Here is a 26939-nt window from a genome sequence, read left to right as displayed (position 1 = left end):
TAGAAAATGCCAGAGCATCAAGAGGGAGATAACCCTCATTTGCAGGATGAAGCAGGGCTGTGTAACAAGGGAGGCTGCAGTTTATCAGACCTTGCACTCTGCATTACTCTTGTCTTGGTAAAACACATTGCCAATGCAGGGGACAGCTGCTCCAGAGAAGAAAAGGGCTCTGAAACTTAAAAGTTATGGAAAAAGGGGTGTAACAGTGTGAATTCACAGACCAACAGCCTAGGACGTGGGCTGAGGACACACAGACTCTTAGCTCAAAGAAGCAAAATTCAGATGAAGCCCATGATGAGTTATCTAGAGCTGCCAGCAGATATTTTGGGCCTGGATGTCTCAAACTGCAAATCTCCAAACATCACAGCATTTCAGTTCAACACAGAATCATAGAGTCATAGAATGGTTTGGGTTGGAAGGGACCTTAAAGCTCATCCAGTTCCAACCCCCTGCCATGGGCAGGGACACCTTCCACTAGAGCAGGTTGCTCCAAGCCCCTGTGTCCAACCTGGCCTTGAACACTGCCAGGGATGGGGCAGCCACAGCTTCTCTGGGCACCCTGTGCCAGCGCCTCAGCACCCTCACAGGGAAGAACTTCTTCCTGAGATCCAAACTAAATCTCCCTTGTTTAAGTTTGAACCCATCACCCCTTGTCCTGTCAGTACAGTCCCTGATGAAGAGTCCTTCTCAGCATCCTTGTAGCCCCCTTCAGATATTGGAAGGCTGCTATCTTCAGTAACAGACACCTATGGGCAGGGGGAAACACAAAGAATGAGGCCCCACCGTTGCTAAAGTCTGCTGAGGGGTTGTGTCCCACCAGATGGACTTGCAGATACCTGGTATACTTCCTCACATCTTTTCATGCTCTGCAAAGTTTCTTCTGACATGAGAAAACCAGCTGAGAAACACAGCTCTGGCACCGGAGGAGTGAAACGCAGCTGAAAACAATGTGCATATAGAGCATTTCTTCCATCTCACTGTTTTTTTCGCCAAGCAGAAAGACTCAGGACATCAGCAAGGGAGCAAGAAAAAGAGTCATTACAGAATAGCATTGAAATGCTCAGATTTTTCTTTGCTCAGAACATCCCTGCCTTGCTGGCTCCATCAGCAACTGGAAATATAAATTCCTTAAAGGAATGAAAGTAGACCGTTTCTTTACATATCAAACGAAGCCAAGTCCTGGCTTTGGAGAGCAGTGGGATTTATGCCACCAGCCTGTCTGCATGTCAGCCTAAAGACACCCACCGCTCATCACACCACACTGCAGAGACATTTTAGTTCACCAGCTTTTATGGGGTGACAATAACACAAACCACTGACAAACTACCAAAGGCCTCTTTTTGCCTGCTCGTAGCTGGGGGAGGGAAGGAGGCAAGGAGACCAAACCCATTACAGCAAAGCAAAGTAGCTGAGGAGAGCAAAATATCTCTCATTTTGCTCTATAGCCAGCGATGCTCTTCTCCTCCAGGTCTCAGGGCTGCTCAGAGAGATGTCAGAGGCAGTTGCCTCCTAGAAAGCAGCTGGGTGAGGGGGAAAAAGGGGATTTGGATGAAGACTGCAGTGTTATAGACATATTTCCCCATAGAAAAGAGCCACTGTCCCCCCATATTTCTGTATGAGCGATTTTCCAGCTGTGTACAGCACTTCCTTGGGGAGTGGGGTTCCCAAAAATTCTCTGAAGGACCTCACAGGCTCTGCTGCCTTCTGCTCCCATAGCAGACGCCCTTCTCCAACATCAACTTTCCTAACAGGGACACAGAGCTGGCTGCCGATGGCAAGAGAAAAAGAGCAAGCAAGGGAACCTAAACCAAGCTAAAACCTCCCCTGCACAGCAACTTCTCTCCACATGCAGGAGCAAACCACCCATGAGAGGTATTAGTCACGTTTGTTATTAAGTAACTTGGGAGCACTGAGATGTTTTACTGATGAGAGCAATTGCTGATATAAAACAAGAATGGTGACTCTTCCTTTCTCTAAGTACTATGTTCCATTGTATTGACTGTATCTTGGCTAATTCTGCTCAAAATGAAGAGGCTGGGGAGACAGGGAATAAAGGAACTTATCTATCCCACGCCAGCGAGTGCCTCGAGCCATGCTCTTCTCCCGTCTTTGGGAGGAAACTCAGGGTTGCTTTCCAAGTAGGAGAGTGAAACGTAATAATCTAACATTTTGCTGTTGCACCAGTAACTTCAGCATTTATTTCATACTATTGTTAATGCTTGTTTATAACATATCGATATATTTATGTAGGAAGTAGAGTAGACAAAAGCATGAGATATAAATATTTCTGTATGTTCTCATACAAAATATGTACAGCCACAGATAGTGGTTCTCTGCTGTCTCAGGGCAGGGCCACTGACATGTTCCCATTCCTTCCTGCTGGGAATAGCTGCTGCCCTGCTCCCTGCAGCCAGGACCGGACCTGCTATGCTCTTTGCAGTTTCTTGGGGCTGGGTCAATAGTTTATATAGGAAAAAATGAGGCAGCGGCATATTTCCCTAAGGATTTGATAGCCTAATGTAGCAGAACATCACTGACTAAGGGCATCGTACCCAAAAGGCAAGAGAGAAAGAGAGCAGGAGCTGGGTTTTTTCCACTTTCCCACTGGATTTTGACTTCACTTTGATATTTTATTCTAATATCTCCACTACTATCTCATAGACCCCATAGTAGTATCTCCACTACTATCTCACAGACCCTGAGTCCTTCTCAGGGTACCCTATTCTGCCTCTGTGATCCCAGGGGATTTTTTGCATGGCTGAATTCAAAACCCCATCCAGCCTGGACAAGCCGAGGATAGATTTTCCTGCAGCAGCGAATTCAAAGTCGCAGACCTGTGTAAAAGAAAGGTTAAAATGAGTTGTCCATTTCAGGGGATTGACCCGAAAACTTTCCACCTTTATCATCTGGGTGGATGCTTTCCTGCTAAAAGTCTTCTGCAACAAAGGCAGTTATTGCTGAGAAGTTGTAGTGTTTTCCCTTTTGGGATGGTCCTAATGCAGACTCAGTACCTGTGCTGGAAGGTAAGTGTGAGCCTTAGTTGCTTTCAAACAAGAGTTGCTTTCTACTTTTGTTTCTCAAAATACTAAGGCACTTGATGGCTGGACATCATTGGTGACCATAGGAAATATTTGGGAAGAAGATAACATCCTGAATGAGTTTTTTTCTTCTCAGAGAGCATTTTATTGGTGGGGGAGACATTTGTTTTGGGATTTTAAGGGTCTTATTTTTACTGGTGTGATTGTTTTTTCTTTTCCTCCTACCATGTTCCTTCAAGTCTGTGTCTTTACAAGATGAACGACGTCTAGTCGGGGAAATGATTTCTCTTCTCTGCATAGTGCTGAGGTGCCGCTGGCATCTCAGCTCCCGGGTGGAAAGAGGAGGGATTTCACTTGCACACGTATCTCTCAACAGTCCTCTCGCACTTTTTACAGGTCACGTAGCAGCACCAGTGGTACTTGCAGTGGCATCGCTCCACCACTTTGTCCATGTAGGGGTTGTAGCCTCTGCCGCAGCACATCAAGTCACAGCTGTCGCTCCCATTGGAAGTCTTGTTGCATTGCCTGGATGAAAGAATATGCAGTGAGCAAGCACAAATCATAGAATGGTTTGTGTTGGAAAGGACTTTAAATCTCCTCCAGTTCCAACCCCCTGCCATGGGCAGGGACACCTTCCACTAGAGCAGGTTGCTCCAAGCCCCTGTGTCCAACCTGGCGTTGGACACTGTCAGGGATGGGGCAGCCACAGCTTCTCTGGGCAACCTGTGCCAGTGCCTCACCACCCTCATGATAAAGAATTTCTTCCTGATATCCAAGCTAAATCTCCCTTGTTTAAGTTTGAACCCATCACCCCTTGTCCTATCACTCCAGTCCCTGATGAAGAGTCCCTCTCTAGATTCCTTGAACCCCCCTTCAGACACTGGAAGCTGCTCTGAGGTCTCCATGCAGCTTCTCTTCTCCAGGCTCAACAGCCCCAGTGTTTCAGCCTGTCTCCATATAGGAGGTGCTCCAGCCCCTGATCATCCTCGTGGCCTCCTCTGGACTTGCTCCAACAGCTCCATGTCCTTCTTATGTTGAGGACACCAGAACCGCACACAGTGCTGCAAGTGGGATCTCGTGAGAGCAGAGTAGAGGGGCAGGATCCCCTCCTTCAACCTGCTGGTCACACTTCTTTCCCTGCAGGGCTTTCCAAAGCACTGTCTGGTGGTGGTGCTGGGGTCTGACAGCTCTGCAAGGCACTGGGTGAAGCCAGCATGGTTGCATCTCAGCTGCAGCCAGCACATGGCAGGGGTGAGCACCCAGCCAAGCAACCCTCGACACCTTCAGGGGAGACAGGGAGAGCCCCAGGGCTCCACTCACATCACCAGCTCTGACACCCAAAATAACATTAAACTGCTGTCCTGGCTGAGTTCAGGCTCAGCAGCATTCAGGCTGCTGTCAGCCAAGGCAGGCAGGACCCAGCTCCTGTACAGACAGATGAGCAAAGCTATCATGATACTTCCACCAAATCAAAACCTCATAGTCCCTAGCAATCTGTATTCCCAGGCAGGCTCCAAAGCTGTCTGAAAGAAGCTGGAAGAAGATGATATCCTAAAAAACAAACACCGTTGTTTGTCCAACACTACCTAACCTGAAAAGGATGGAGGAGAAACCCTGCAGCCACCGAGTATTTGCACAGGCTCCATGCCAATGATTCAGGGCTGGGAAAGCTCCCAAACAGGCTGTTACAGCCACTATCCAGCCCTGACACTATCAGGGAAATCACAACCGATACTGGCAGGGCTGGACTCTGCACTTTCCCCCCTCAAAGTGTCTCCCAGCACGGTAGAGCAGCCGGGGAGCTGGCACTGTAACACCCCGAGTGCTGACCCAGGAGCAGGCAGCACAGCAGGAGCACAGTGTAGGATGACAAGTCGCCAAATATCACACGGACTTCCACTGTTTGTTTTGCTTCTGCTTTTAATTAAAGCCAGACTTGTCGGGATAAGTTGGCCGTTGTCTTGGGCCCCTCACTTTGTTCACTTGCAAGTGGCTGGGTTGAGGTTTTCAGGAGTAACTTATGAAGTGGGGATTCTCTTTCACTGATCCATTGATCATGGATCAACAGCCATTCTCAAAAACCAGCTATCGCATACTCCTAAAATACGCCAAGTTGGAACATTTAGACCACACTTGACATGAAAACCCAACAGGTATTGACTTTTGAATCCAATGAAGCATGCCCTAGAGATGCTGTTTCTCTATGGGCTGTAAAGATAGCCCATGGTGGAAGTGTTCTTGTTTGATCAGGTGCTTGGCTGGACACTAACAGATCTCACTATGCACCCAACACCATGGGGCTGTGAAATTGATGGAATCTTGAAACTACTCTGAGAAAGGCGGTTTGGAGAGTGGAGGAATTGCTGACATAGAATCATAAGATGGTTTGGATTGGAAGGGACCTTAAAGCTCATCCAGTTCCAACCCTCTGCTAAGGGCAGGGACACCTTCCACTAGAGCAGGTTGCTCCAAGCCCTGTTCAACCTGGCCATGAACACTTCCAGGGATAGGGAAATCTTGTTCTGCATGGCTATTTTGGACAGAAACACTCTAAGGCTGATTTGGGGCAAGGAAAGGCGGGAGGAGCATGAGTTGGACACTTGAGCTGAGCACTCCATTAATAGACGAAAACAAATCCATGAGATTTATAGGAATTCCTCATGAGGTAATGCTTTAGGAGAAGTTACAGGATTAATGAGGTGTTGAGATTTTGTTCTTGTTCTTCCTTTCTTTTCTTCTGACTCAGGCGGGCCTCCTGTTTGTTATTCCTGACTAGCATTCCTCTCCAGGTCCAGCGTTTAAAGGCCCCCCCCTCCTTCTGCTCCCCCTCATTCAGGAGTTGTGTAAATATTTACAAACCTTTGAAAGCCTCTACCGAAGCCGAGGTCTGCAGCCACACTGAGCATGTTTGCCTAACGCTGAACCAAAGGCGGTGTTACTGCCCCTGTGAGCCAGGGCCCCTCCACCAGGAAACCTCCAAATGACTCCTCATAAATGTATTAGCAAATGCATTAAATATTAGGAGCAAAGGTTCAAATATAGGCATGTTGACATTAGAAGAGGGGAGGGTATTTGACAACCTTACTCAGCTTTACCGGTGGATGGAAAGGTTGTTGCCCGGCTGTTCACCTAAGGAGGATAGGGAGTCTGTAGGAGCATGGTGATGGATGTGCAGTGCATCCATGCCACCTCCTGCTGACAGCTCAGTAAAATGGCCAAGAAAAGGAATATGGGTCCATTCTAACTCCACCTCTGAGGACATTCACTCCCCGAATGTACAAAGCACTCAACAGGCAACTTTACCCTATTCAAAGAGCAAAACTCTTCTACCTGCTGTATTCGGACCTGGGAATCTCCCTTTCCTTGCTCCCATTCCTGCAGTTTGCAGAAAATAAGTGGATCTACTAGGAGATATACCTTTCCATAGCTGTCCCCACCCTACCCAGCCTGAAATAAGAAGAGGGAAAACCCAAAATCTTATTAGAAACTCTCCAATTTTCCCTCAGTTCTGGATAAAAGAACAGGGACATTCTGGATGGGTGGGTTGAATGGCCAAAACAAAGCTTTTGACCCCATCCTGAACCTAAATGGGCTTCTAGAAGACTTTCCCTACAACGTCATTAACCAGAGATTGTGTTTTCTATTTTAAAGTCTAGGCCTGGATGAATTATCTTTATTTTTTCTTTAAACAAGCTGAAACAGAGGTACTCTCTCAGCTGTATCTATACATACAAAAAGCAAGTGGGGGAAGACAAAGGAGCCCAAAGACCAGAGTTTACCCACAGAAGCTACCCTCGAGCATCTGCTTTCAGAGCCCGCGGCTGTGATCTCACCAAGCTCCCCGCTGATGGGTTAAGTTCAATCTCATTTGTTTTGGGCTTGGTCCAGCACGATTCCAGCAACTCAGAGAAATGCCCTCCTCCTGAGCCTCAGAGAGAAAACATGAAGGCAGGCGATTGCATCTTAGCACAACACCGTAACCTCTAGAAGCACTTGGAAGACTGGTGAAAAATAATGCTTCGGGCATAATCCCAGCCAAGGTCCTGGCTCAGGAACAGGCTTTCACATTGTCACAGTGCTTTTTCCTTCTTTATGTAAGAAGGGAGGAGGTTAGCTCTGCTGACTGGACAAATCCTACTCAATACGCCTGTCCAAAATCTCCCCTTTCCAGCCCTCATTTGGAGAAACATCATAGAGCATCATCATGGGGTGGCTCCTCCGCAGAGATGGTGAAGGACATCACAGCACTTCTAGGAGTCTTCCCCTAGATGGAGAAGCTAAGCCATCTCACAGTTACCTCCTGGGGGATTTTCATTTTAAAAGCTATGGGAAGATCATAGAATCACAGAACAGGTTTGGTTGGAAGGAACCTTAAGTCTCAACCAGTTCCAACCCCTTCCCACTGGAAAGGACACCTTCCACTAGATCAGGTTGCTCCAAGCCCCATCCAACCTGTCCTTGAACACTGCCAGGGATGGGGCATATCACACTTAGTTTTGCTGTGGATGTCAGTTCATTTCTGTCCCACCAGCAGATATAAGAATAGGTTTTTTTGCCCATCTGGCATCTGAGAGCCACTTTGAGGCCAACTCTTTAATGACCTACCCACAGAATGGGCCAGATGTCCACTATGACCTCATGCCATCAGTCCTATTGCTAAGTGGAAGCTCCTTACACACATATATAACTCATTCTGGGTCACAGCAACTGCCTGCCTCGCCCAATACATCTCCCAGTGGCTGTGGGAGATGCTGTTCAGGAGGGGAAGCACAAATCCAGCCACTTTCTGTAGTCTTTTTCCTCATACACCACCAGCACCTGGGCTGTTGCATTAAGGATGATAGAAGGTGTGTTCCTGCCTAGACATCTCAGTATCCCCTTGTGGACATCTTGGCCGTGGGCTTGTTTCATCCCTTTCTGACCTCAGGAAAACCATCTGCCTCCATGAACTCCAGCAGCCACAAGTCCCAAAAGACAGTACTGCTGTGTAAAGAAGTAATTCATTTTCTTTCTTTTAAATCAAATTCCTATTCATTCCTTTGATGCCCCTTGCTCTGGTAATGTCAAGTCATACAGCAGTATATAAAAGAAAGAAGGAGAAAAATAACTCAAATTCCACAGGAGACGTGTAGCACAATGGACATTGCTAAAAATACATCAAAGTGCACAGCTTCACAGAAGATTTTGAGGGCAGAATCTTAATAGCTTTTAAATTGCTTTCTCATCCACAAGGAACGACTAGAGACTGATGCTGAACAACTGTACGAAAGAGAGTTATCAATAGTACATGTCAGCGAGGAGATGTCAAGGGAGATCCTGGAACCAGCCTGTATTTTCATTAATGAGAAGTAGAGAGTGAGCTTAAAAACTTGTGGATAACACTGGGGCAAAAGGAGCCGAGAGCATTTTGTGAGCATGGATTAAAATGCAAAGTAAGCAGCACAGTTTGAGAAAGATAGAGATAAATGTGGGAGCGATCCCAGGAGAGCCAGAGGAGCAGTTGAGAAAGTAGAAAAGGACAAAGGAACTGATTCAGGGAAGTTTGTAAGAAGATGTGTCTTCCCATCTATAAAAGACTGTTGCAAAAAGGAGAGAGAATAAATGTTCTTTATACACTGAGGAAAGAAGACAAGAAATCAGGTTGATTTCAGATTATGATTAGTTTGAATTCAAATTAAGAAAAACATAACTCCACGGATAATAAAACTCTAGAACAGATTGTTTAGGGAAACCTTTTAAAACTAAAGTGCACAAACACTTTCAGTAACTAGGTAGTCTCAGTTCAGTCTTGCTCCTAAAATGATCAGGCTCTATTGGAAAGTCATTCCCAGCCCTGATACTCCTTAACTCCAATGCTGGTTTGATGCAGAGGGATTAAATACATTTAGGAGAGCTGGCTGCAATATTTTATCCCCTGAATTCACTACCCACTGTAATTTTACTGTGTGAAATTTCTCTTTCCACCACGAAATTTATGATTCACAAATCTGTTCAGGAAACTTTATGGTCAAATCCAGGTCTCTCAAAGAAGGAAGGATTCAAACTTCCCTAGGGATTAACTAAGAAAAGCCCCCCAAAACACAGCTGGCCCAAATACTGAAATGGGCACTGGCTATAAGCGCTTTGCACTGGGAAAGTAGAAATAGCACTGCAGGTGGGAGGAATATAAAGCTACCTTTTTCTGACTTTCCTCCAGTTTAAACTTCTAGGACACTCACAGAAGAGTTATTTGCTATTTGTTATTCACCATTTGTTGGATCCCATGAAAAAAAGGTGGCACACATGAAAACAGTTCCCAAAATTACCAAATCGTCACACACATTATAACCTACTCAAAGCCAAAGTTCACCATACCGCTTACTGTGCCTGCACTGAGGGGCAGAAAATGAAAGAGGCTGTAACGAAAACCAAACAACACCAAATGCTGATGTCTACCCATAACTACCACTCTGCCATCTAAATATGAGTGCTTCTGCTAAGAAATTGCCTTACCCACAAAAAGCAAAGCATATCTTTGAGGTGGCAGTGAACAAGTGGCATCAAGTGCTGCCTTTGAATGCTGAAAACCACAGCATCCTTTCTCTGCAGCATTTGATGAGCCCTACTGTTGGGACCACCAAGATGCCAAACAGATAATGACCAGCCACTAAGTCTTTGCAGTACCCGCTGAGTGTCAGATGCATGCTTAGCTAATTTCATGTTTGTTTCTATACAAGGAAACATACCAGCCTAAAACAACTTGGGAGACACTTAAGACTAATATTTTTGGAGAAAAGAATGAATGCTTGAGCAAGGAGCAACCACCAAAGAACGGCCACATCTGTTGCCAAAGTGGATCACCTAAGGAGTGGTGGCTAACAAACACAGATGAGCTGCAGCCCAACATTGCAGCCCCATTTCTGCAGTGTGAGAGAGCTCCTTCCCATCTTCAGCAGGGAGGAAACAGCATTCACTTGGCTCCAAGACTGCTCTGGGAAAGATCAGTAATAAGCAGCTCGGTTATCTCTGCAAGGCTTTTGCATGCATGGCCGAATTTCCCTTTCCTTGGATCCCTTAAGGGACCTTAAACAGCCTTTGAAACATGACACATTGCACTCAGCTGATAAAGAAGGTTAATACTTTTGCTTCTTTTCTCACAAAAGAGATCTCAATTTTATAATCTGCTATTATTCAGGGTAATAAATTATTATTTATCATTTACTCACAGCCAATAGCAAATTTTTCAGGAAAGAGAAACTGAACTACCTTGTTAAAAGATGAGGGAGCTTTTGTCCAAGAAAGCTCTGAAATGGGAACATCTACATTTTTTCCCAGTGGTTCATTTGTTGTATGGGAATCTGTACAATCCACTTGCTGCTCTGCAGATCAGCTTCTTCAGGTTTTAATCCAGACCATTATTTCTTTGGCTATGAAACCGTGATGGTGGCACACAAGCACATGGAGTTTGGCTGGAGCTGATGAGGGCTGTGGTTGCAACAATCCTGTTTGCTGGAGCCTTGGACACCGGTTGCAAAACTCAGCTCCTTCATCAGATTTTGAGCACTTCAAAGAGGCTTCAAATCTCAGGTTTGTGTCCAGCTCCCTGACTTTGGAATCTGGATACACCCCAAGTGCTTGGAGGCATACAGGTTTCCAAACCATTTCTAATTTTAACTAACTAAGAAAGGACAAGGTGTCTCAGAAAACATTTCAGGCTTGTTTCGAAGAAGGCTTTGAAATCCTGTCAGTGAAGAGGACTGAAAGGCTTTTGAGTAACCAGGTGAACCTTTTCTGAGTGGATTTTCACACAATTCCACTACAAGGTAATTCAATTCCCTTTCCTGCCTGAAAAACATGCAATAAGTCCTCATAATGCAAGGGATAATTACAGAGATGGAAGCCACCAATTAGATTATCCCTTCCATCCACCTGCCAGTGCAGGATTTTTCCCTACAGCATACACTGAAACACAATGAGTCTGAGGTGTTGCAACTGAGCCATCAACTGCTGTCCTGCTTCCAGCGTGCTCTGAGCAAGCACCAGACCTGGGGGAGAGGATGGAGAGAAAGGACTTCTTCTCCATATGTTGCAAAACTGCTCATTTCTGAATGCAGGCTGAGAGAGCTGGGCTGGAGCAGCCTGGACAAGAGAAGGCTCCTGAAGGGGACACCTTAGAGCAGCTTCCAGCGCCTAAAGGGGCTCCAGGAAACCTGGAGAGGGGCTTTGGACAAGGGCCTGTAGGGACAGGCCAAGGGGAATGGCTTTAACGTGCCAGAGGGGAGATTGAGATGAGCTCTGAGGCAGAAGCTCTTCCCTGTGAGGGTGCTGAGGCGCTGGCACAGGGTGCCCAGAGAAGCTGTGGCTGCCCCATCCCTGGCAGTGTTCAAGGCCAGGTTGGACACAGGGGCTTGGAGCAACCTGCGCTAGTGCAAGGTGTCCTTGCCCGTGGCAGTGGGTTGGAACTGGATAAGCTTTAAGGTCCCTTCCAACACAAACAATTATGTGATGACTGGGGCTGTTAATGATGTCTCCTCCCCTGTGTACCTCATTGAGGGCAGAAAGTGGGGCTGGAAAGATGCTGAAGATGCCCAGACCAAAGTCTCCTGGGCCGCAGTCATCAGGGTCTGCGCTGTAACACCCTGTGAGCTGATCCCTGCACCCTCGTTCATGGCCAGAAAAAAGCCCAAAGAGGGAATAGGCAGGTGGTGGAAGACGAGAGAAAAGGAACTGAGGGACCACTACTAAAAATCCCTTTTTGATTGCATTTGCCATAAAAGACCTTAACAATTAGCCTAGTAGGAAGCAGCAGGATCTCCCCCTAGAAGAAATTACTGTGCACAAGGATAAAGGGTTAAGATGCCTCTGGGACTTTACTTATAAAACAGAAACCTGCTTGGGCTATTTCCATGTGAGGGTTTTTACATCTTAGCAGAGTAAACATGGTCCACATTTTTCCCTGCCCTCTCTAACATCATCCCTTTCGTGTTCCTTCTCTCTCCTCCCTGTCATTAAGCTCTATCTGCAGCCCCATGGCCGGCTGGAACAGAGTCACTGCATTTAAAATACATTTAGATATCATCTTCATGAGAGAATAATTGTGAAGGGGAAAAGGCATCCATGGGAGGAGGAGGTTAGGGAATCACAGAATCACAGAATGGTTTGGGTTGGAAGGGATCTTAAAGCTCACCTGTTTCTAACACCCTGCAATGAGCAGGGACACCTTCCACTAGACCAGGTTGCTCAGAACCATATCCAGCGAGATCTCCTCCTTCTCCCTGCTCCCCTCAGAAAGAATGGACCAATCTGCAAGCACACTGTGTGCATTTCACACTGTTTATTACCTCTGCTATTTCAAGGCAGAAAGGGGAATGCTATGGCTTGTGTTTCACATGCCAATTCTGAGGCACCAGGCATCTTCTCAAGAGCCTGCAGATGGACTGCAGTGAAAATGAGCATAACTACACATGACCTTAAAACTTGGCATGAGAGGTGCCTGCAGCTCAACACAGGACTATCTCACTCTCCTCCCCTTCCGCAGCCATCATCATCTTGAACATCAGGAGTATTTCTTGACAGGTTCCTTTTGAAAACCATCCCCTCCTGCCTTAGTATCTCGGTCCTCTAAATCCACACTCAATCTCACTTCCTGCGGACTCTTGCCTGGCAGGCTCACAATCACTGCTGTCGCCCAGCTCGGGATAAACGGATGCCTGCAATATGCATTTTCCTATCCTCAGAAGGAAAAGAAAACAACACATCATTCAAGAACTTGACATATTTTTCATCCTTAGCTGGGATAAAAAGGCAAAAATCTGCGGTAAAATGAAATTAGATGAAGAAGCCATGCCTCTCCCTTGAAAGGATGTCAGCTCATGGAAAATGTTTAGCTTGGCAAATCTGTAATGGATTTGGTTTGTCTTTGACATAGTCTGTTGATTTCACACAATTCCTATAAAATTAATTTCCAAATAATCCCCACAATTCTTTTCATTGCAAAGCACACAACAAAGAGGCCTTTTTCAAGACACAAATTTGTCAAAATCCACACAAATCTACAAAAACACAGCTTCCACTCAAATTACATTTTCCCTCAGAAACCCTGTTTTGAACACATGTATTTTCCCTACAGTCCTCAGTGACTCATAAACATCTTCACTTAATAATCACTGCTCCACCACTGGGCTGGCGATGAGCATCAGCCTGGTGTGCCAGATGAGTGCTGCTGTAGGGCAGTCGAGCCACTGGTTTTGGAGGATATGAAACTAAAACTGGCCCAAAACATCAGACTACAAAAAGGAAACACTTGTCTCACTCAACTGTTTTCATCTCCTGATCAGTTCCAGCAGTTGAATGGTGATATATTGTCTACAGAGTTGCAGTTCCAGATTAAACGGCCATTGCCAAAGGATAGCTTATAAAGTGCCCTCCCTCAATACTTTGTATGAATCAAAGGTATCCTAAGAGTATCTTGTCTGCATTTGGGTGATTTACTTCATTTTCATTACAGAAAAACCTTCTCTCTATTGAACCAAAGCAGTCCAAATACCACTACATGAAACAAGAGTTAAAATGAAGACACCCCACAAAAGGGCAGGCACATGCTCCTTGCAACTGGACTGTCTGAGTCTCCACAACATAGTAACACAAAGAGCAAAGAAGAATTATGAGAACTATGTGAAGAAAGCCAAACCAGCAGATAACAACTAATGAGACATCTTGAAAACCACAATTATTTGGCTGTCGAAGGGTCTGCTGCCCACCTAGAGATGCTCAGACTGCTGAAACACGGAAATGGTTTGTCTTGAATGGAATTAAACAGATTATGGAAGAGACAGGCATGTCTGCTGCCTGTGAAAGGGGACAGCACTATGCCTAGTGGAGGCTGGGTATGATGACCTTAAATCACTAACACTAATAAGATGAAGATATTCTTCTGCAGAGATATAAGAAATACAAACATGCCTGGACTTGTTAAATGCAGTGGAAGAAAATCCCTAAAATTTAACTTTGTAGTTATCAGGGCTTTTTTAATGCTGCCTAAGAGGGCTGGTCGCAATTGGGTCAATACTTGTCTACTTGGAAGAGCCTTACAGTAGAGTAACAACTCATCACATCAGCAGTGACTGCAAGAAATGATTTGGAGAGTCTCAGGCATCTGCTGGATCATTATAAGACGCTGTGGAGGTGTGGGGGATTTCAAAAGGTATCTTGTGCCTGCCTGTGTAATGCAGAAGGTCTGCAGTCCTGTTTCAACCACAGCTACCACTTAGGTATCTATAGACCATACCATGTGTTAGGTATCCCTGACCTTGCATGCATGTGCTACCTCCCTGATGATTTGCCTCTCATCCATACATGTTCCCCTCTTCCCCTTCCCTCTTTGGGGCTCAGAGCACAGTCAGCACCCGTTGCAGAAACCCTCACCTGTCCTGGGTCCCGTGCGACCCCACTTTTTCGTTCTTCATGCAGAAATCGGGTGAGCTCTGCAGGTAAATCAGCTCTGTCTCTTTAACCGGCCTGATATCAATATCCTTTGGCACGAGGTATTTGCGTGTGCCCATGGGCCGGTGAACGACCTTGGTGGCAGATAAATACTTGTTTTTGAGGTCCAATGCAATGTCTCGCAGCTCTTGAAGGCCTTTCCAACAGGTCTTGATAGAGCATGACCCAGAAACTCCATGGCACTTACATTTCATTTCAAGAGAGGCTTTCAAGACCTGCAAAAAGGAATGCAGGAGTTAGGAAATGCCTTTCTCTTACCTCCAAACATCTCACAAGGTTGCTAAAGAAAGCACTTTCTTAATAGGGTGTGCTATAGAAAAGGAATGCTGCTCTGATTTCTGCACAGTCACCCTAGAGTAGCTCCTGTGCAAAGGGAATGAGATCCCACAACTCCTTGATGATCACTATCATAGAATCATAGAATAGTTAGGGTTATCCCAATACTACTTTCAACAAGGTACTTTTGCAGCCAGCAGACAGAAGAGCACTTTGAATTTTGATCAGATATCTACATAGGGCTGCATTTCCCACCTCTAAATTCCTAAGCAGCTGAAAATCAAAGCAATCCATTAAACAGACAATTAACACCCATTTCTGCCCCCAGCAGCTCTTCGGGCAAAAGATGTCAAGGCTCTGATGAATTCAGGGCATCCTCACCCTGCCTTTCTGCTGGCTATGGGGCCAGAAGAGCCTTTTACTTTGATTCTGCACTACTTTAATTTCTGTGGGACACTGCTAAGAAGGGCTGAATCCACCAGCCATGGCAACACTACATCCCAAGCAAAGATTTTCCCATTGAAATTAAAACAAAACCTCAATACATTATGAAAATATAAAATCAGATAGAGTGGGAATGGTAGAATAAAACACCCAGAGGAGGCAGGTTTGGCACGGTTGTGCTCTGCAAAGGTGAGTTCAGCTTGTAGCTACACAGGAAGCTGCCAATGAGCTTAACATGCTCCAAGGTTTATCCTCTCCAGTGCCCTGGAAAGGTCCACGCTCTGTGGTAGGACCAGCCTAAGGAACCACTGCATCCCCAGAGATGGGTGCACGGCTCAGCTTTACAGCCCCCCACCCATTTCTCCGCTTTGTGGAGGGCTGAGATAGGGATTTGCACCAAGCACTGCACATGGTAAGCATTATCCCTCCGCTGGATGCAAGCTGTTATAAGCAGCTTCTGCCAGATATGGGAATAATCACTAGCAAAGCAGTTTGGAAAGGAAGACTCATCCCTCCTGGCTGCAGGGGATGGCTGGGAGGGAGGCAGCTGCTGCTGGATGCATCTGGCAGATGATAATTCTCCATGCTTACACAGCACTTTGCCTGTGCAACGCCCTTGGCAGAGCACAATGGGACCCATCCCCATCACACCTCCTGGGGTATAAGCAAGCCAGAGCCATCCTTGGCTGTGGAGAGGGTGGCAATGAGACGTCCCACCCATAGTTATATATTAGAGGGCTGATAATAGCATTCAGGACCTCCTGAGTCCCAATGTGAGTCATATAGTCTTCAGCAGGCCAAAGGAGTTCAGAGCAATGTGGGATAAACCTGCTCCTTTTGCTAGCTGATAGAGACACTGAACCTCACAGAGCAACCGACCACTACAGATGATTGTACAATTACAATAACTCTCGTGGATTTGTTACCTGTCTCCCTACTTCACTGTTGTGCAGATGCATCAGTTTATTGGCTTGTGATCCTGATTTTTTCATCTTCATGGGAGCATCTGAAAATTTGGACCCCATGATAAGACCATAGTTGAGGTTGTCTGCACATCCTCCCCATCGATACCCAGGTCCAGGTGTCTCACCTGGGATGGGACCACAGGAACAGCCAGGGAGGTCCCCGGTGGTGCAGGCTCTGGCAATGGTGTGGCTGATGGCAGCAGCAGAAAGGGCATACACAAATGCTGACTCCCTTGTGCCTGGAATAGACAAGAACAAGCTCAGCCTCCTGGGACAGCTAGAAGTCCTCCAACAAGAGGTCCACACAATCTGTGCCCCACAAAGCAATAAACACACCAAGTCACTGCAGCTGAGCCCTCCCATGGCATCATCAGCTTGGAGCACATCTTCAACACCAGACAACATCCAAGCAAGCCAAGGAGGCACATGGACTTATACAACTTGTCCATCATGGTGTGACCTGCTCTTAGAGCACATGAATAAGCCCCTCCGTGCACTATCCTGCCTCCTTTTGCTCCTGGGCTGGATGCTGCTTGCCAGCAGGTCATGGAGCTGGCATGCACAGAGCTGGGGAAGGTGGTGGGAGGCCACAAAGCTGCAGCACGAGTGTGCAAGGATGCTCTGACCCATGAAAGCTGAATGCAGCCTCACACATAGCATGTGCTGCTTGACAAGCCTGCATGCCGTGAACAGCAGCTCCATGGCTGTGAGCAAGTGCACCATGACTCCTAATGAGATGAGCAGACCAAGTTAGTGGCATGCTTTGTGGAAGACCAAGTTTGGACTAAAGACAACCTGGCCATGACTGGCACCATAAGGATAAACATGGTCTCAAAGAACAGAACAACTAGGCTACATAGTCCCTCAACATCTCCCTGGTAGCAAGACCCTTCCCAGCCCCAGCACACATACACACACACACTGGCTGACTCTACTCACTCATGTCCCTGGCTGACAGCAGTGCTGTTTACCTCTCTCTAAGTCCAGCAGGTAGTTAGGAGCCAGCTCAATGGAAGAACAGTTCCACCTCATGTCTGAGAAGGTTTTACGGCAGGTCTTTATCACTTCCCGTGCCGCCTGGATGATGGTCTGCATTAGCTCCAGGTTGCTGCGGCACAGTTGTACCTGGGAAACCACCAAGCCTTCGAGCTGCTTGCAGTGCTGGGTTTGATTCAGGGCCAGAGCCGAAGGGGTCTTGGACAGAGCTCTGAGGAGACAAGCACATGCAAAAAGACATTAAAACCTGCAAAAAACCCCAGTTAATCTTCAGGTCAATATGAATTTCTCCATCACCTTCAGTCCAGTGAATGCTTTGGCCTATGTTAGTCTGACTTCATTTTAGCTACCTGTAAATAGGTGCTTAGTTTAAGCTGATGAGAAAGATAGGCACCTAGGAAGAGTGACTTCTCTCATCTAAAGTAGGTGTTTAAGGTAGGTGGGAAGAAACATCCTCTAGAAGTGCACATTTCTCTCCATCATCTAGCAGAGCCTGGACAAAGCTTCTGGGGCATATGCCAAGTTGATTGAACGTGTAAATCCTTATGGGAAGGGTTTTTGCTGAAGAATAAAGAGGATGGACCTCCCAACAGAGTGAAAAATGACCCATCATTTCCACGATAACAGAAAGCTGGATCTTCTAAGACTGTGGTATTCGGAGAGGGGAGGGAAAGTGAAGTTGGTGTTATCAGTGTTTTGCATTCAGCATTTGTCTCACACACTCTCTAAGGATTATGCTAAATGTCATGTAATTAATTATGGAGAAAATCCCCCGCAAGGCCCAGGGAAAAGCCACCACGTTTGCAAAACAGATGTTTTCCCTTAGAGCTAACGCCAAGGACCTCCACCAAATCCATCACTGTTGCATGTAGATAAGTCTGTTTCTGTAGGCTCCAAAAATGTAGTGCAGAAGCACAATGAGAGTATGTGCAGAGAAAGCACCATGGCCAAAACTAAGAAGGGATCCACTAGCACCAAGGAAGAAACCAACAACACCCCAAAGACCCCACTGGTTCTTCTAGTGTGTAATTGCCAACGTTTCTAAGCAAAAAAGAAAAAAGCAAATGCTGTCATGCATAGCATCATAGAATCACAGAATGGTTTAGGTTAGGATGATTTAGGATTATCTAGTTCCAATCCCCTGCCATGGGTAGGGACACCTCACCCTAGACCATGTCGCCCAAGGCTCTGTCCAACCTGGCCTTGAACACTGCCAGGGATGGAGCATTTACTGCTTGTGCTCTTCTCCCCCAGGCACCCACAGCGAGCAGCAGAAGCCTGGTGTGTAACTCTCTTTGTATCTTTATGACCTGCTTAGGGTAGTCATAAATGTTATTCGTTCCCATAAAACAACTTTCTAGCTGGCTGCATCAGTAACTGGCATCTGATCCTGGCAACACAACTGCCTTAACACATATTTCCTTCTCTCCTTGTTAAATGCATTGCCTTTCAGTTTCATCCTAAGCCATCTTGGTTAGTTTGGCTTATTAGCAGACACATTTCTGGGTGCATTTCACTTTATTACTGTAACATCCACATCCTTCAGAAGTTAAATGAGATGGAAACGGAGCTAAAATTGAGCCCTAACCAAGATCGTGGATATTAGCTCTGATCTCTGGTTTTCAGGAAAACACATCTATGTTCCACCAGCTCCCTTAAGGTTGGCTCCCACAGCTGCTGTGTATGTTGGAGCTCTCTCTGGGCTGCACATAACTGCTAACCCCAACCACTATTCCAGCTGGGAAAAGCTATGATCCTTGCAAGGGCTGACTAGGTCTGCACTGACAAATTCCCAGGCGGCTGGAGTTTGGCATTCCTGACACTAGATCATCAGGTACAAACTTGGAAGGGAAACCACCACTCTGCTAGCTATGCAAATATATACATCATACATATATTTAAAGAGGTCCATTAAATGTACAGCAAACAGAAGTTTTGGGCAGTGAGTTTCAAGGGGGAGGGAAAAGTGGAGTATTTAGTTGCCCTGTAGTTCATCTCAGTCCCTTGCAAACTGTTGCCCATGCAACGCTCCCTGTTTGGAGAGGGACACCTCCAGAAGGCAACTCATCCTGCCTTAGATGTGAACCAGTGCTGGATCTGAGCTGGTGGTGATGAAACCTGTTGGTGATAGTCTGGGTGCTCAGGTATGTCAGATACATCATGTCCTTGAAGATAGAGGCATGAGTCTATAGACAGTGTAAATGTCACCTGGCTTCAAATGTCTACAGTGTGGACCTCATGGTAGTCCTTCAGGGTCCTCCTTCAGCCCATGGAAAGAAAAAGCCATATCTAGGGAGCAATTAGCCTGATGTGCTTTGGAGATCTACAGTAGGATAACGTCATGCCCTAGAATTGCTCATTTCTGCACTATAGAGGGAACCCAGGCACCGAGCTCGGATGCAGACATCTGGACTGTATAAACACAGAGCTGGGTGAGATGTGTCCAACCCCTAGCACTTGGCACCAGCAACCTGTGAAAACTTATCCCAGAAAGCCTATCAGCAACTCTCAGGAATGGGCTGAAACACAAATCAGGCAGGAGGCCAAAGCAGCTCATCACTAATTGAGTTAAAATGATAAATACTCCAGCACAGTGTGTCCCAGCAGCAAAATAAGCAGGCAGGATGAGGCAGAAAAATGAGAGCGCTTCACATTCTGAGCTTCAGGCAAACAAGGAATGCTCTGAGAGATGCTGCACTATGGAGCACCAGCTCAGTTTTCTAATCAGAGGTGCCAAGTGATGCTTTAGAAGCCTTGGGATGTTTCCCCTAGGTCCTGCATCATGTTTTCTAGTCCTGTATGGATGCCTTCATCATCTTTAAGGGACCTGGAAGCCTACATTGAGGCACCTGCATCTCACCATTACAGACAAGTCAGAAGCAGCAGAAATAACCACCAACAGGTTTGGATGAGAGCTGAATCCAGGCTGAAACTCATCCCCATTGTGGAAAAAGGGGGGGGATGATACAACGAGATCATGTTATTACAGATGGCCTGAAATGGTCACCATTGCAGAAGCAGATACCTAATGCAACAAGAAAGAAATTTGCTTTATGGAAGAGGGAAAAATATCTGCCAGACAGTAAAGAGGGGAAGGACCATGGCCCTGTTGAGGAGAACTCGCTAAGTGGCAGCAGTGGCCTTTTCCCTTTGAATTAACTGAGCTCCAGGGAACCCACCAAGAATAAAGATCCAAGATGCAGAAAGGTGTTTCCTGAACATCTCCCAGGCCTGAACTTCATGCTTTTGCTTGTGAGAACCTATAATTGGAAACATCTCCAAGCGCTGAGAGGAAAAAGTAAAGGGTAATGGAGATGGAAAAGAAAACTCACAGTTACTGGAGTTGCTTGCCGAGACCGAAAAGTGCATCAATAAATCACAGATCAGGAATGTGAGAGGCCTATTAGGTCATCTAGTCCATGCCCTGACAACACAGGTTTACTCAGTCTCTGTCCTGCACTCAAAAGTGTCTTCTCCAGCCACTGTTGGTCCAAACCCTCCCCATGGAAAGGCACCAACCCTCCCTGTTCCCCACATTCTGGCATCACCAGAGAGGGATGCCCACTGCCTGCAAAGGATATTGTTGGGGAACAAAATCCATTTGTGGGCCAGTGGAAAGGAAATAATCTTCTCCCAGAAGAATCTCATGCATGGTGGGATTTGGTGGTGGGTTCCTATCCTGTCTATACCCAGTCTCCATTGAGCATCAGCACTGGGAGGGGAACTGGAGCCAAAGGGGCACAACCAGCTTGAATAAAGCAGCCCTCAAAGGCATAGCTTGCAGAACAGCTTTTAGTCCTCAATATGGTGGGGAAAAACCTGATGAACACCTTTATCTGGACTCACACTTTTGCCTGCTGCAAAAGTGGTTTTTTTTCACTGTTTTTCACTGATTCCTCTTACTAATGCCCCATCTTTCATTCTCCAGAAAGCTGAGGACAGCTGAGGGGTGTTTGGCTTTTTTTTATACATACATATTTGACTCATCCCTTTAAATAAACAGGCCCCAAACCAAACATCTCCTGCTTTATACATAGCATAGCAGGGCTTTCAGCTGAAGTTATGGGTACTGACAGAAAACCATAAATGTAATTACAGAGGAAACATGATGCATGGGTGGATCATGACTTTCATTTACTCTTTTAATTATCTCAGGCAGTTAATAAATTCATTCCAAGACATGAATGCTCCACACTGTTAGGTCCTTTGAGAGGTATGGGCCCATTCCTGCAGATCTGGGCTCTTTGAGGAGACTATTCATAGCAGCAGCATCTTGGGATAAGAACCTTCAGATCTGAGCAGACATCAGTGAAAGCCATACATTATTCGGTTTACAAGGATGACTGTGAGCAGGACACTGCTCCTGGTCAAGCCAAAGGGAGGAAAAGCTCCTTGAGTTGAGCAGTGAAGCACTGAAGTGCTTTAAAACACCCTTGAAGGGTGGAAGAACCTCCTCTCTTTCTGATGTGGGCTCTCTCTGGAGGGCATCTCACCTTCCTCCCTTGTGTGATGTGACCCAAGAAGGACTCACAGAGGGACTGTTAGTGAAACCATGAACTTCTGCTCCAAATTGTCCACCTTGTTTTCTGCAAAGGCACTCTCTTTTTTATGCCTATTCTTGAACAGCTTAACCTTGCAGAGATTTGGGTGGAAAAAGAAAGATTTAAGCAATTTATGAACAGTGAAGTGTGCAGTAAATTTTAATGAAGAGAAGAAGAGATTTGGTTTGCGGTTTCTCTACCTTCAATCTCATTGAGGAGTTTTAATCTGCAGGAGCCTCATTTTCCCGGGTTTTCAACTGGAAAAGCCTTGCAGAACTGTTACAATAGCCTTGTCTAAGTTCCTGGAAGAGGCAGCCCATATCCCTTCTACGTTGCCCTGCATCAGTCCTGGTCTGGGGACCAACAAGCTGGAAAAGCCACCGCATCCCACTGTTTCTGTAAAGACTTTTTAAATAGAGAAGCAAGATTTATATAGAAAAAAAGAGAAAAAAAAGAAATAAGACAGACAGAAGAGGAGGAGGAGGAGGGGGGGAACCAACCCTGAAGTAAAAGCTTAAAATAAGAGCTGCTTTCAGACACGGTGCTAAATCCAGCATTGGCAGCAGTGGGCACAGGGCTGTTGACTTCCACCCAAGCTCGACTGAAGTGGATGCCAGCGGCGCATTGGCTCCCTGAGCGCTGAGGAAGGCCATGGAGCTTTGTCAAGTTTTCCTGAGCGAAGAGCAAACTTCAAAGCCGTTGTCCCCCCCCTTTCCCTCACTCTCAGCCTGCTCCCCGTCCTGCAGTCCTTTCACAGCAGCTCATCTAGCAGCCCCTTTGCCAGGCAGACGGTCTCCTCGCAGGCGCCCGTGCCCCCATGTCCCAGCTCCCCCCTTCTCTGGTTAAAGGAGAGAAGCAGATGCTGCCGGGAAGCACAAACCCTTTCCATTCCCCCCCACCCCTTGCTTTCTGCTGGCTGCAGAGAGGCTGGTGAGCTGGGAGACATCCTGGGTTCACCAAAGAGCATGGCCAAGCCACCTTTTGCTCCTGAAGGGCTGTGATTTAACCATGTGCAGCAAAGCTGAGATGGCTGCAGAGGGCATGGGGCATGTCCAGGCCACCACAACAGGGGTTTCTCTCAAAGTGATCAAGCTCCATGTATAAATGATGGGGTTCCTAATGCCACCACTTACTGTCATGGGCTGATCCTGAAAGCCGCGCAGTAAAAAACCCCAACCACTTGCTGCATCTGGCTTCTTTACAACCACTATTAAATTGAAGGTGAGTGACGCTTAATACAGAGGGACAGTCCAACCTGTGTCCTGGACAGAGGAGATGTCAACCCCCAGGGAGACAGAAATGTCTCAAAAACTACTTGGTGCCTGGACATCCCAACATCTGCAGACCTGTGGCATGCACATCTGGCTGCAGCTCCCTCTAGTGCTCATCTATTTTTCAGCTCTACCTAAAAATGTTGCTCCAGCAGCCTGCTTGGCCAAACACAAGCCCCCCCAGGAAAGCTAAAGGGGGTGCAAAAGGAGGTGGGTAGGGTAACGAGAGTTCCTACAGGCATTGGCACTAAGATATCTCCCATTCAAACCGATGGCTGCCTCACCTCCCCAGCTCCTGTGACGCAAAACAAGCACTGAGGACCACAAAGTGATGCAACAAAACCCTGCTCTAGGATGGGAAAGTGGTTGCAAAATGCAGCGTGCAAAAATAAGACTCAGAGTCTTATATGCATTGAATGGAAAGGCTGCCTCTCCATAATAGCCCTGATCCTGCAAAAATCTGTCCATACTCCATTAGTTCCCTGGATTTCAGATGGAAGAGGCTAAAATGCAGTTTCTCCAGAAGCAAGAGCAGGTTTATGAGCTGCTGATCATCCATGCACCACGCTGGATGCTCAGCGGTGCATCTGTGGCAGGGAAGGGCATGGTGCTGATTTACAACCATGGGGATCTGGACCATAGAACTCATAAAACTAAGCCAACTAAAATAAAACAAGTAGCTCCCTTTTACCTTCTCCCTGCTTCTACTAATTTTCAGGGGATATTTGTGTTACAGGGAAGCCCTAAACAGCTGAAAAGAGTGTTTTTCTTCTCCCCTTCCTTCTGCAATTACATCACACCCTACATCAAAATTGAATTTCCTATCGCCTCTCGTATCAGTCACTCCCTCTTCCCTAGGCTGGCAAAACCCACCTCCTTATCTTCCCCCTCCCCTCCCAAATCATCTTTGAAGCTCGCCTCTGGCACCGTGCCTACAACAATATTGCAGCAGGCAGACCGCTGAGACAAGCCCATGACCAAAAACATCTCACAGCACTTTCCTCCCTCTTCATCCCGTCCCTTTCCCCCCCCCACCCTTCTCCATCCACAAGCACTAGAAGGGGCAGGGTTTGATTGTGCAGCACCCAGCATGTGAGTCCGGGGCTGTGATTGCAGCTCTGAGGTATTACTTGGTATTCAGTAGCACCAATCTCTGTTCCATAAGAGTTTACACATGGGGTTTTCAAGGATGGTCCTCTAGCCCCCGTGGTAACAGCACCACTGGGAAAAGAGGGATGGGGAGGACGGGAAAATCAGCCTGTTTCCATAGAGAAACAAGGGTGGGCAAAGGAGGAGAAACAGCAAATGAAAACAAAAAACCCCATAATTTTGTGAAATCCCAACTGGCAGCATCCCAGTGGTGAAGTGCCCTGGGACAGGGAGTGCAGGTCCTCACCAGGCTTTAAACAGGTGTGAGGGGAGCACATTTGGATGCAGTTCGTGCTTCAAATGCCACTTTAATCCTGGCTTTCATCTTCCCCACTAGCTCTGCGATAGGGGGGGATACGTCTGCTGGGAAGGGGAGGAGCGGCAACTGCAGCGTCTTTCCTCCAACTGCTTCTCCCCACACCCCATCCCCAAAAGCAACTCTTGCAGCTTAACCACTTACCAGCCAAAAAGCTGCTTTTGCCAACAAAGTAATGGGGACCTTGCGCTGCCTTCCAGCCTTTTGTCATGTCTATATCTATGACTTGTCACCACACTATCAGGTTCCCTCTGAAGCTCATCTCGCCCCTGCCCTTTGGGGAAACCCAGGCCCTTTGCTCAGGATTTAGCACCTTGCTTATGCGGGACTCTAACGCCAAGTATTTGAGAGAACCCTTCCACTCACTTATGGGTCTGTACATATGCGCCCTGCTGAATCAGGGTGCCACAAACCAGCTTGATTTCTGTGCTGCATAGAAATAACGGTTCTGAGTGAGTCCACGCTCTGCCAGCTTATGGGCATGGTGCTAAATGTTCTGTAGAGAGGAGATGCCCGTCCTGTGCAAGGTGCTGCACATATATATCATATATATGCAGAGCTGAGAGCCTAAATACTCAAGGAAGCTGGCAGAAAGCAATAGCTGGGCTGTGTAATTTAGCTGTGGTCACTGCTACAAGGTGTAAAGCTAAGACAGTGAAGAGCAAATCAGATCCTGACTCTCCTCTACTTTCAATGTGGTTCTGAGTCTGGAGACAGCAAGTGAAAGACGCCCTAAAGCAGGCTGACTATTCCTCCCACCTGACCATGTGCATTTGCTCAGCACTCTACAGAGTGATTCACTCTGCTTCTCTTTACACATATAATTGTGGTCTCAAGCAGCTCCCTGCAGTCCCTGCATCTCCAAAGGAGATCTCCTGACACTTGTGTTGGATGTCTCTCTTTGGAGAGGGTGAATTGCCACCTAGAATTCCCTTTCTCCCCTGACTGCATGCAGGGCAGTGAAAACACTGGCTCAAACAAGACATCTTAATCTGCAGATATCCAAATTCAAGAGAGCCTTTATAAAAGGTGATTCCAGGAGAGCCTCAAATGACAATGACTGGGAGAGTGGAATGGGAATTAGAGGTAGCACAGGGTTTGTGGCAGAAGCAGAACAAATCAGGAACTTCTCATCCCAGTTTCCCCACCTAACCCAAAGATCCTCACCTCGACACACTATACTCTACACAACAGACTCTTCCTGGCATTGCATTTAATCGTAATTTTTCTTCTACGGAAGATGCTCATTTGAAGCTAGCCCACATCCCCTTATTTATTCTGTGCACAGCTTCAAACCCGAGTAGAAAAGACAGATCACTCATTGAGGACATGAAACCAGATGGGTGCTGGAGGGGCTTGTTTGTTTATTTTGCAGTAAGCAACTAATTGATTGCTTGCTTAAGCAAAGAAATGAGATAGTGATGTTTTCACTTTGTTTGCAGTGACACTACCTCCAAGGAAACTCAATCCAGACTTGAACACACTCCCTGGTATTTCTTCACCCTCCTTCCTCCCCCCCCCGCCTCATTTTTAACACCCTTCATGAAATCCAAAGGTTAAAAGGTCCACAAAAAAAACCATGTTATCTGTCAAGCATCCCATGTGGTTGGAGATTGGCGGCATTATCTTAGCAGCCGTCCCTACTGCTCTCATCTCCTACTCAGCACGACCAGCGGTCCCGGTGGGAGTTTCCCAGCGTGGTAGGAGCTAACGTTAGAAACTTCATTAAGTGGCTCATGTGAGCGCTCAAGTGTGTGCTTTTCCTTGGGTATCAATGCGGAGAAGATAAAAAGAGAGCCTAAATCATGCATATTTTGGAAAGAAGATGGAGACGTATTGTTAGCACAAGCCCCTAGTACACACACACTTGAAATCAATGAATGCCTGGAGAGACGCAGCGCTTGCTGCTCTTTAAACAGCTTCACAGCGTGCCTCAAATAGCAGTTGCAAAAACTGGGTAAGAGACCAGCAGTGCCTACAAAGGCTTTAAAAATGCAGAGAGAGATAGGCAGGTACTTACATCCATTTTATCCCATAGCAAAGCCCCGTCTGCAGAATCAAAGACAGAAAACCAGCTAAGAAAAATTGCGGACTCGGCTTCATTTTCTCCACCGTCTCCCACTTGATGAAGGAAATCAGCTTCTCCAAAGAAAAAAAGAATAATACAAAAAGGAGTCTTCCTAATTTTCTGCACAACGTATTTCCCTTCAGTTTGGGTGTTGCTCGTCCTTGGAGATTGAACAACCTGAAAGGAGAGAGAAAGAGCACGAGCTACGGTTAGCTCTGAAGCTGAGCGAGCCGTCGCGAGAGAGAGATCTATTATCCAAATTGCAAAGGAGTGGTTTATGAATCACGAAAAGTTTGGATTATCCCCTCTCAGTCCCCTCCCTCACCAAGCCTTGATACAACCTTCCGAGTCAACAGACAGACAAACCGTATGGCTTGAATTACACCCTGAGTTA

The 26939-nt window shown here is 46.6% G+C and overlaps 1 protein-coding gene across 3 annotated transcripts in view; it reads right to left on the bottom strand.

Annotated features, from left to right (window-relative positions):
* Positions 1-2162: 2162 nt before the first annotated feature.
* WNT11 (Wnt family member 11) overlaps positions 2163-26939 on the bottom strand; it is a 28203-nt gene continuing 3426 nt past the window's right edge. For all 3 annotated transcript variants that reach the window (XM_030477361.1, XM_030477360.1, XM_030477359.1), the window contains exons 2-6: positions 26498-26722; positions 17176-17411; positions 16166-16443; positions 14442-14734; positions 2163-3563 (exon numbers count right to left, since the gene is read on the bottom strand). In XM_030477361.1, the coding sequence (XP_030333221.1) occupies positions 3389-3563; positions 14442-14734; positions 16166-16443; positions 17176-17411; positions 26498-26580 (1065 nt within the window). In that variant the 5' untranslated portion in view covers positions 26581-26722 and the 3' untranslated portion in view covers positions 2163-3388. The remainder of the gene's footprint in view (positions 3564-14441; positions 14735-16165; positions 16444-17175; positions 17412-26497; positions 26723-26939) is intronic.

Source organism: Strigops habroptila, chromosome 2 (genome assembly GCF_004027225.2).
Source record: "Strigops habroptila isolate Jane chromosome 2, bStrHab1.2.pri, whole genome shotgun sequence".
Lineage (NCBI taxonomy): Eukaryota > Metazoa > Chordata > Aves > Psittaciformes > Psittacidae > Strigops > Strigops habroptila.
The sequence above is the reverse complement of the archived record's forward strand: the minus strand, read 5'-3'. Positions and strand labels throughout refer to the sequence as shown.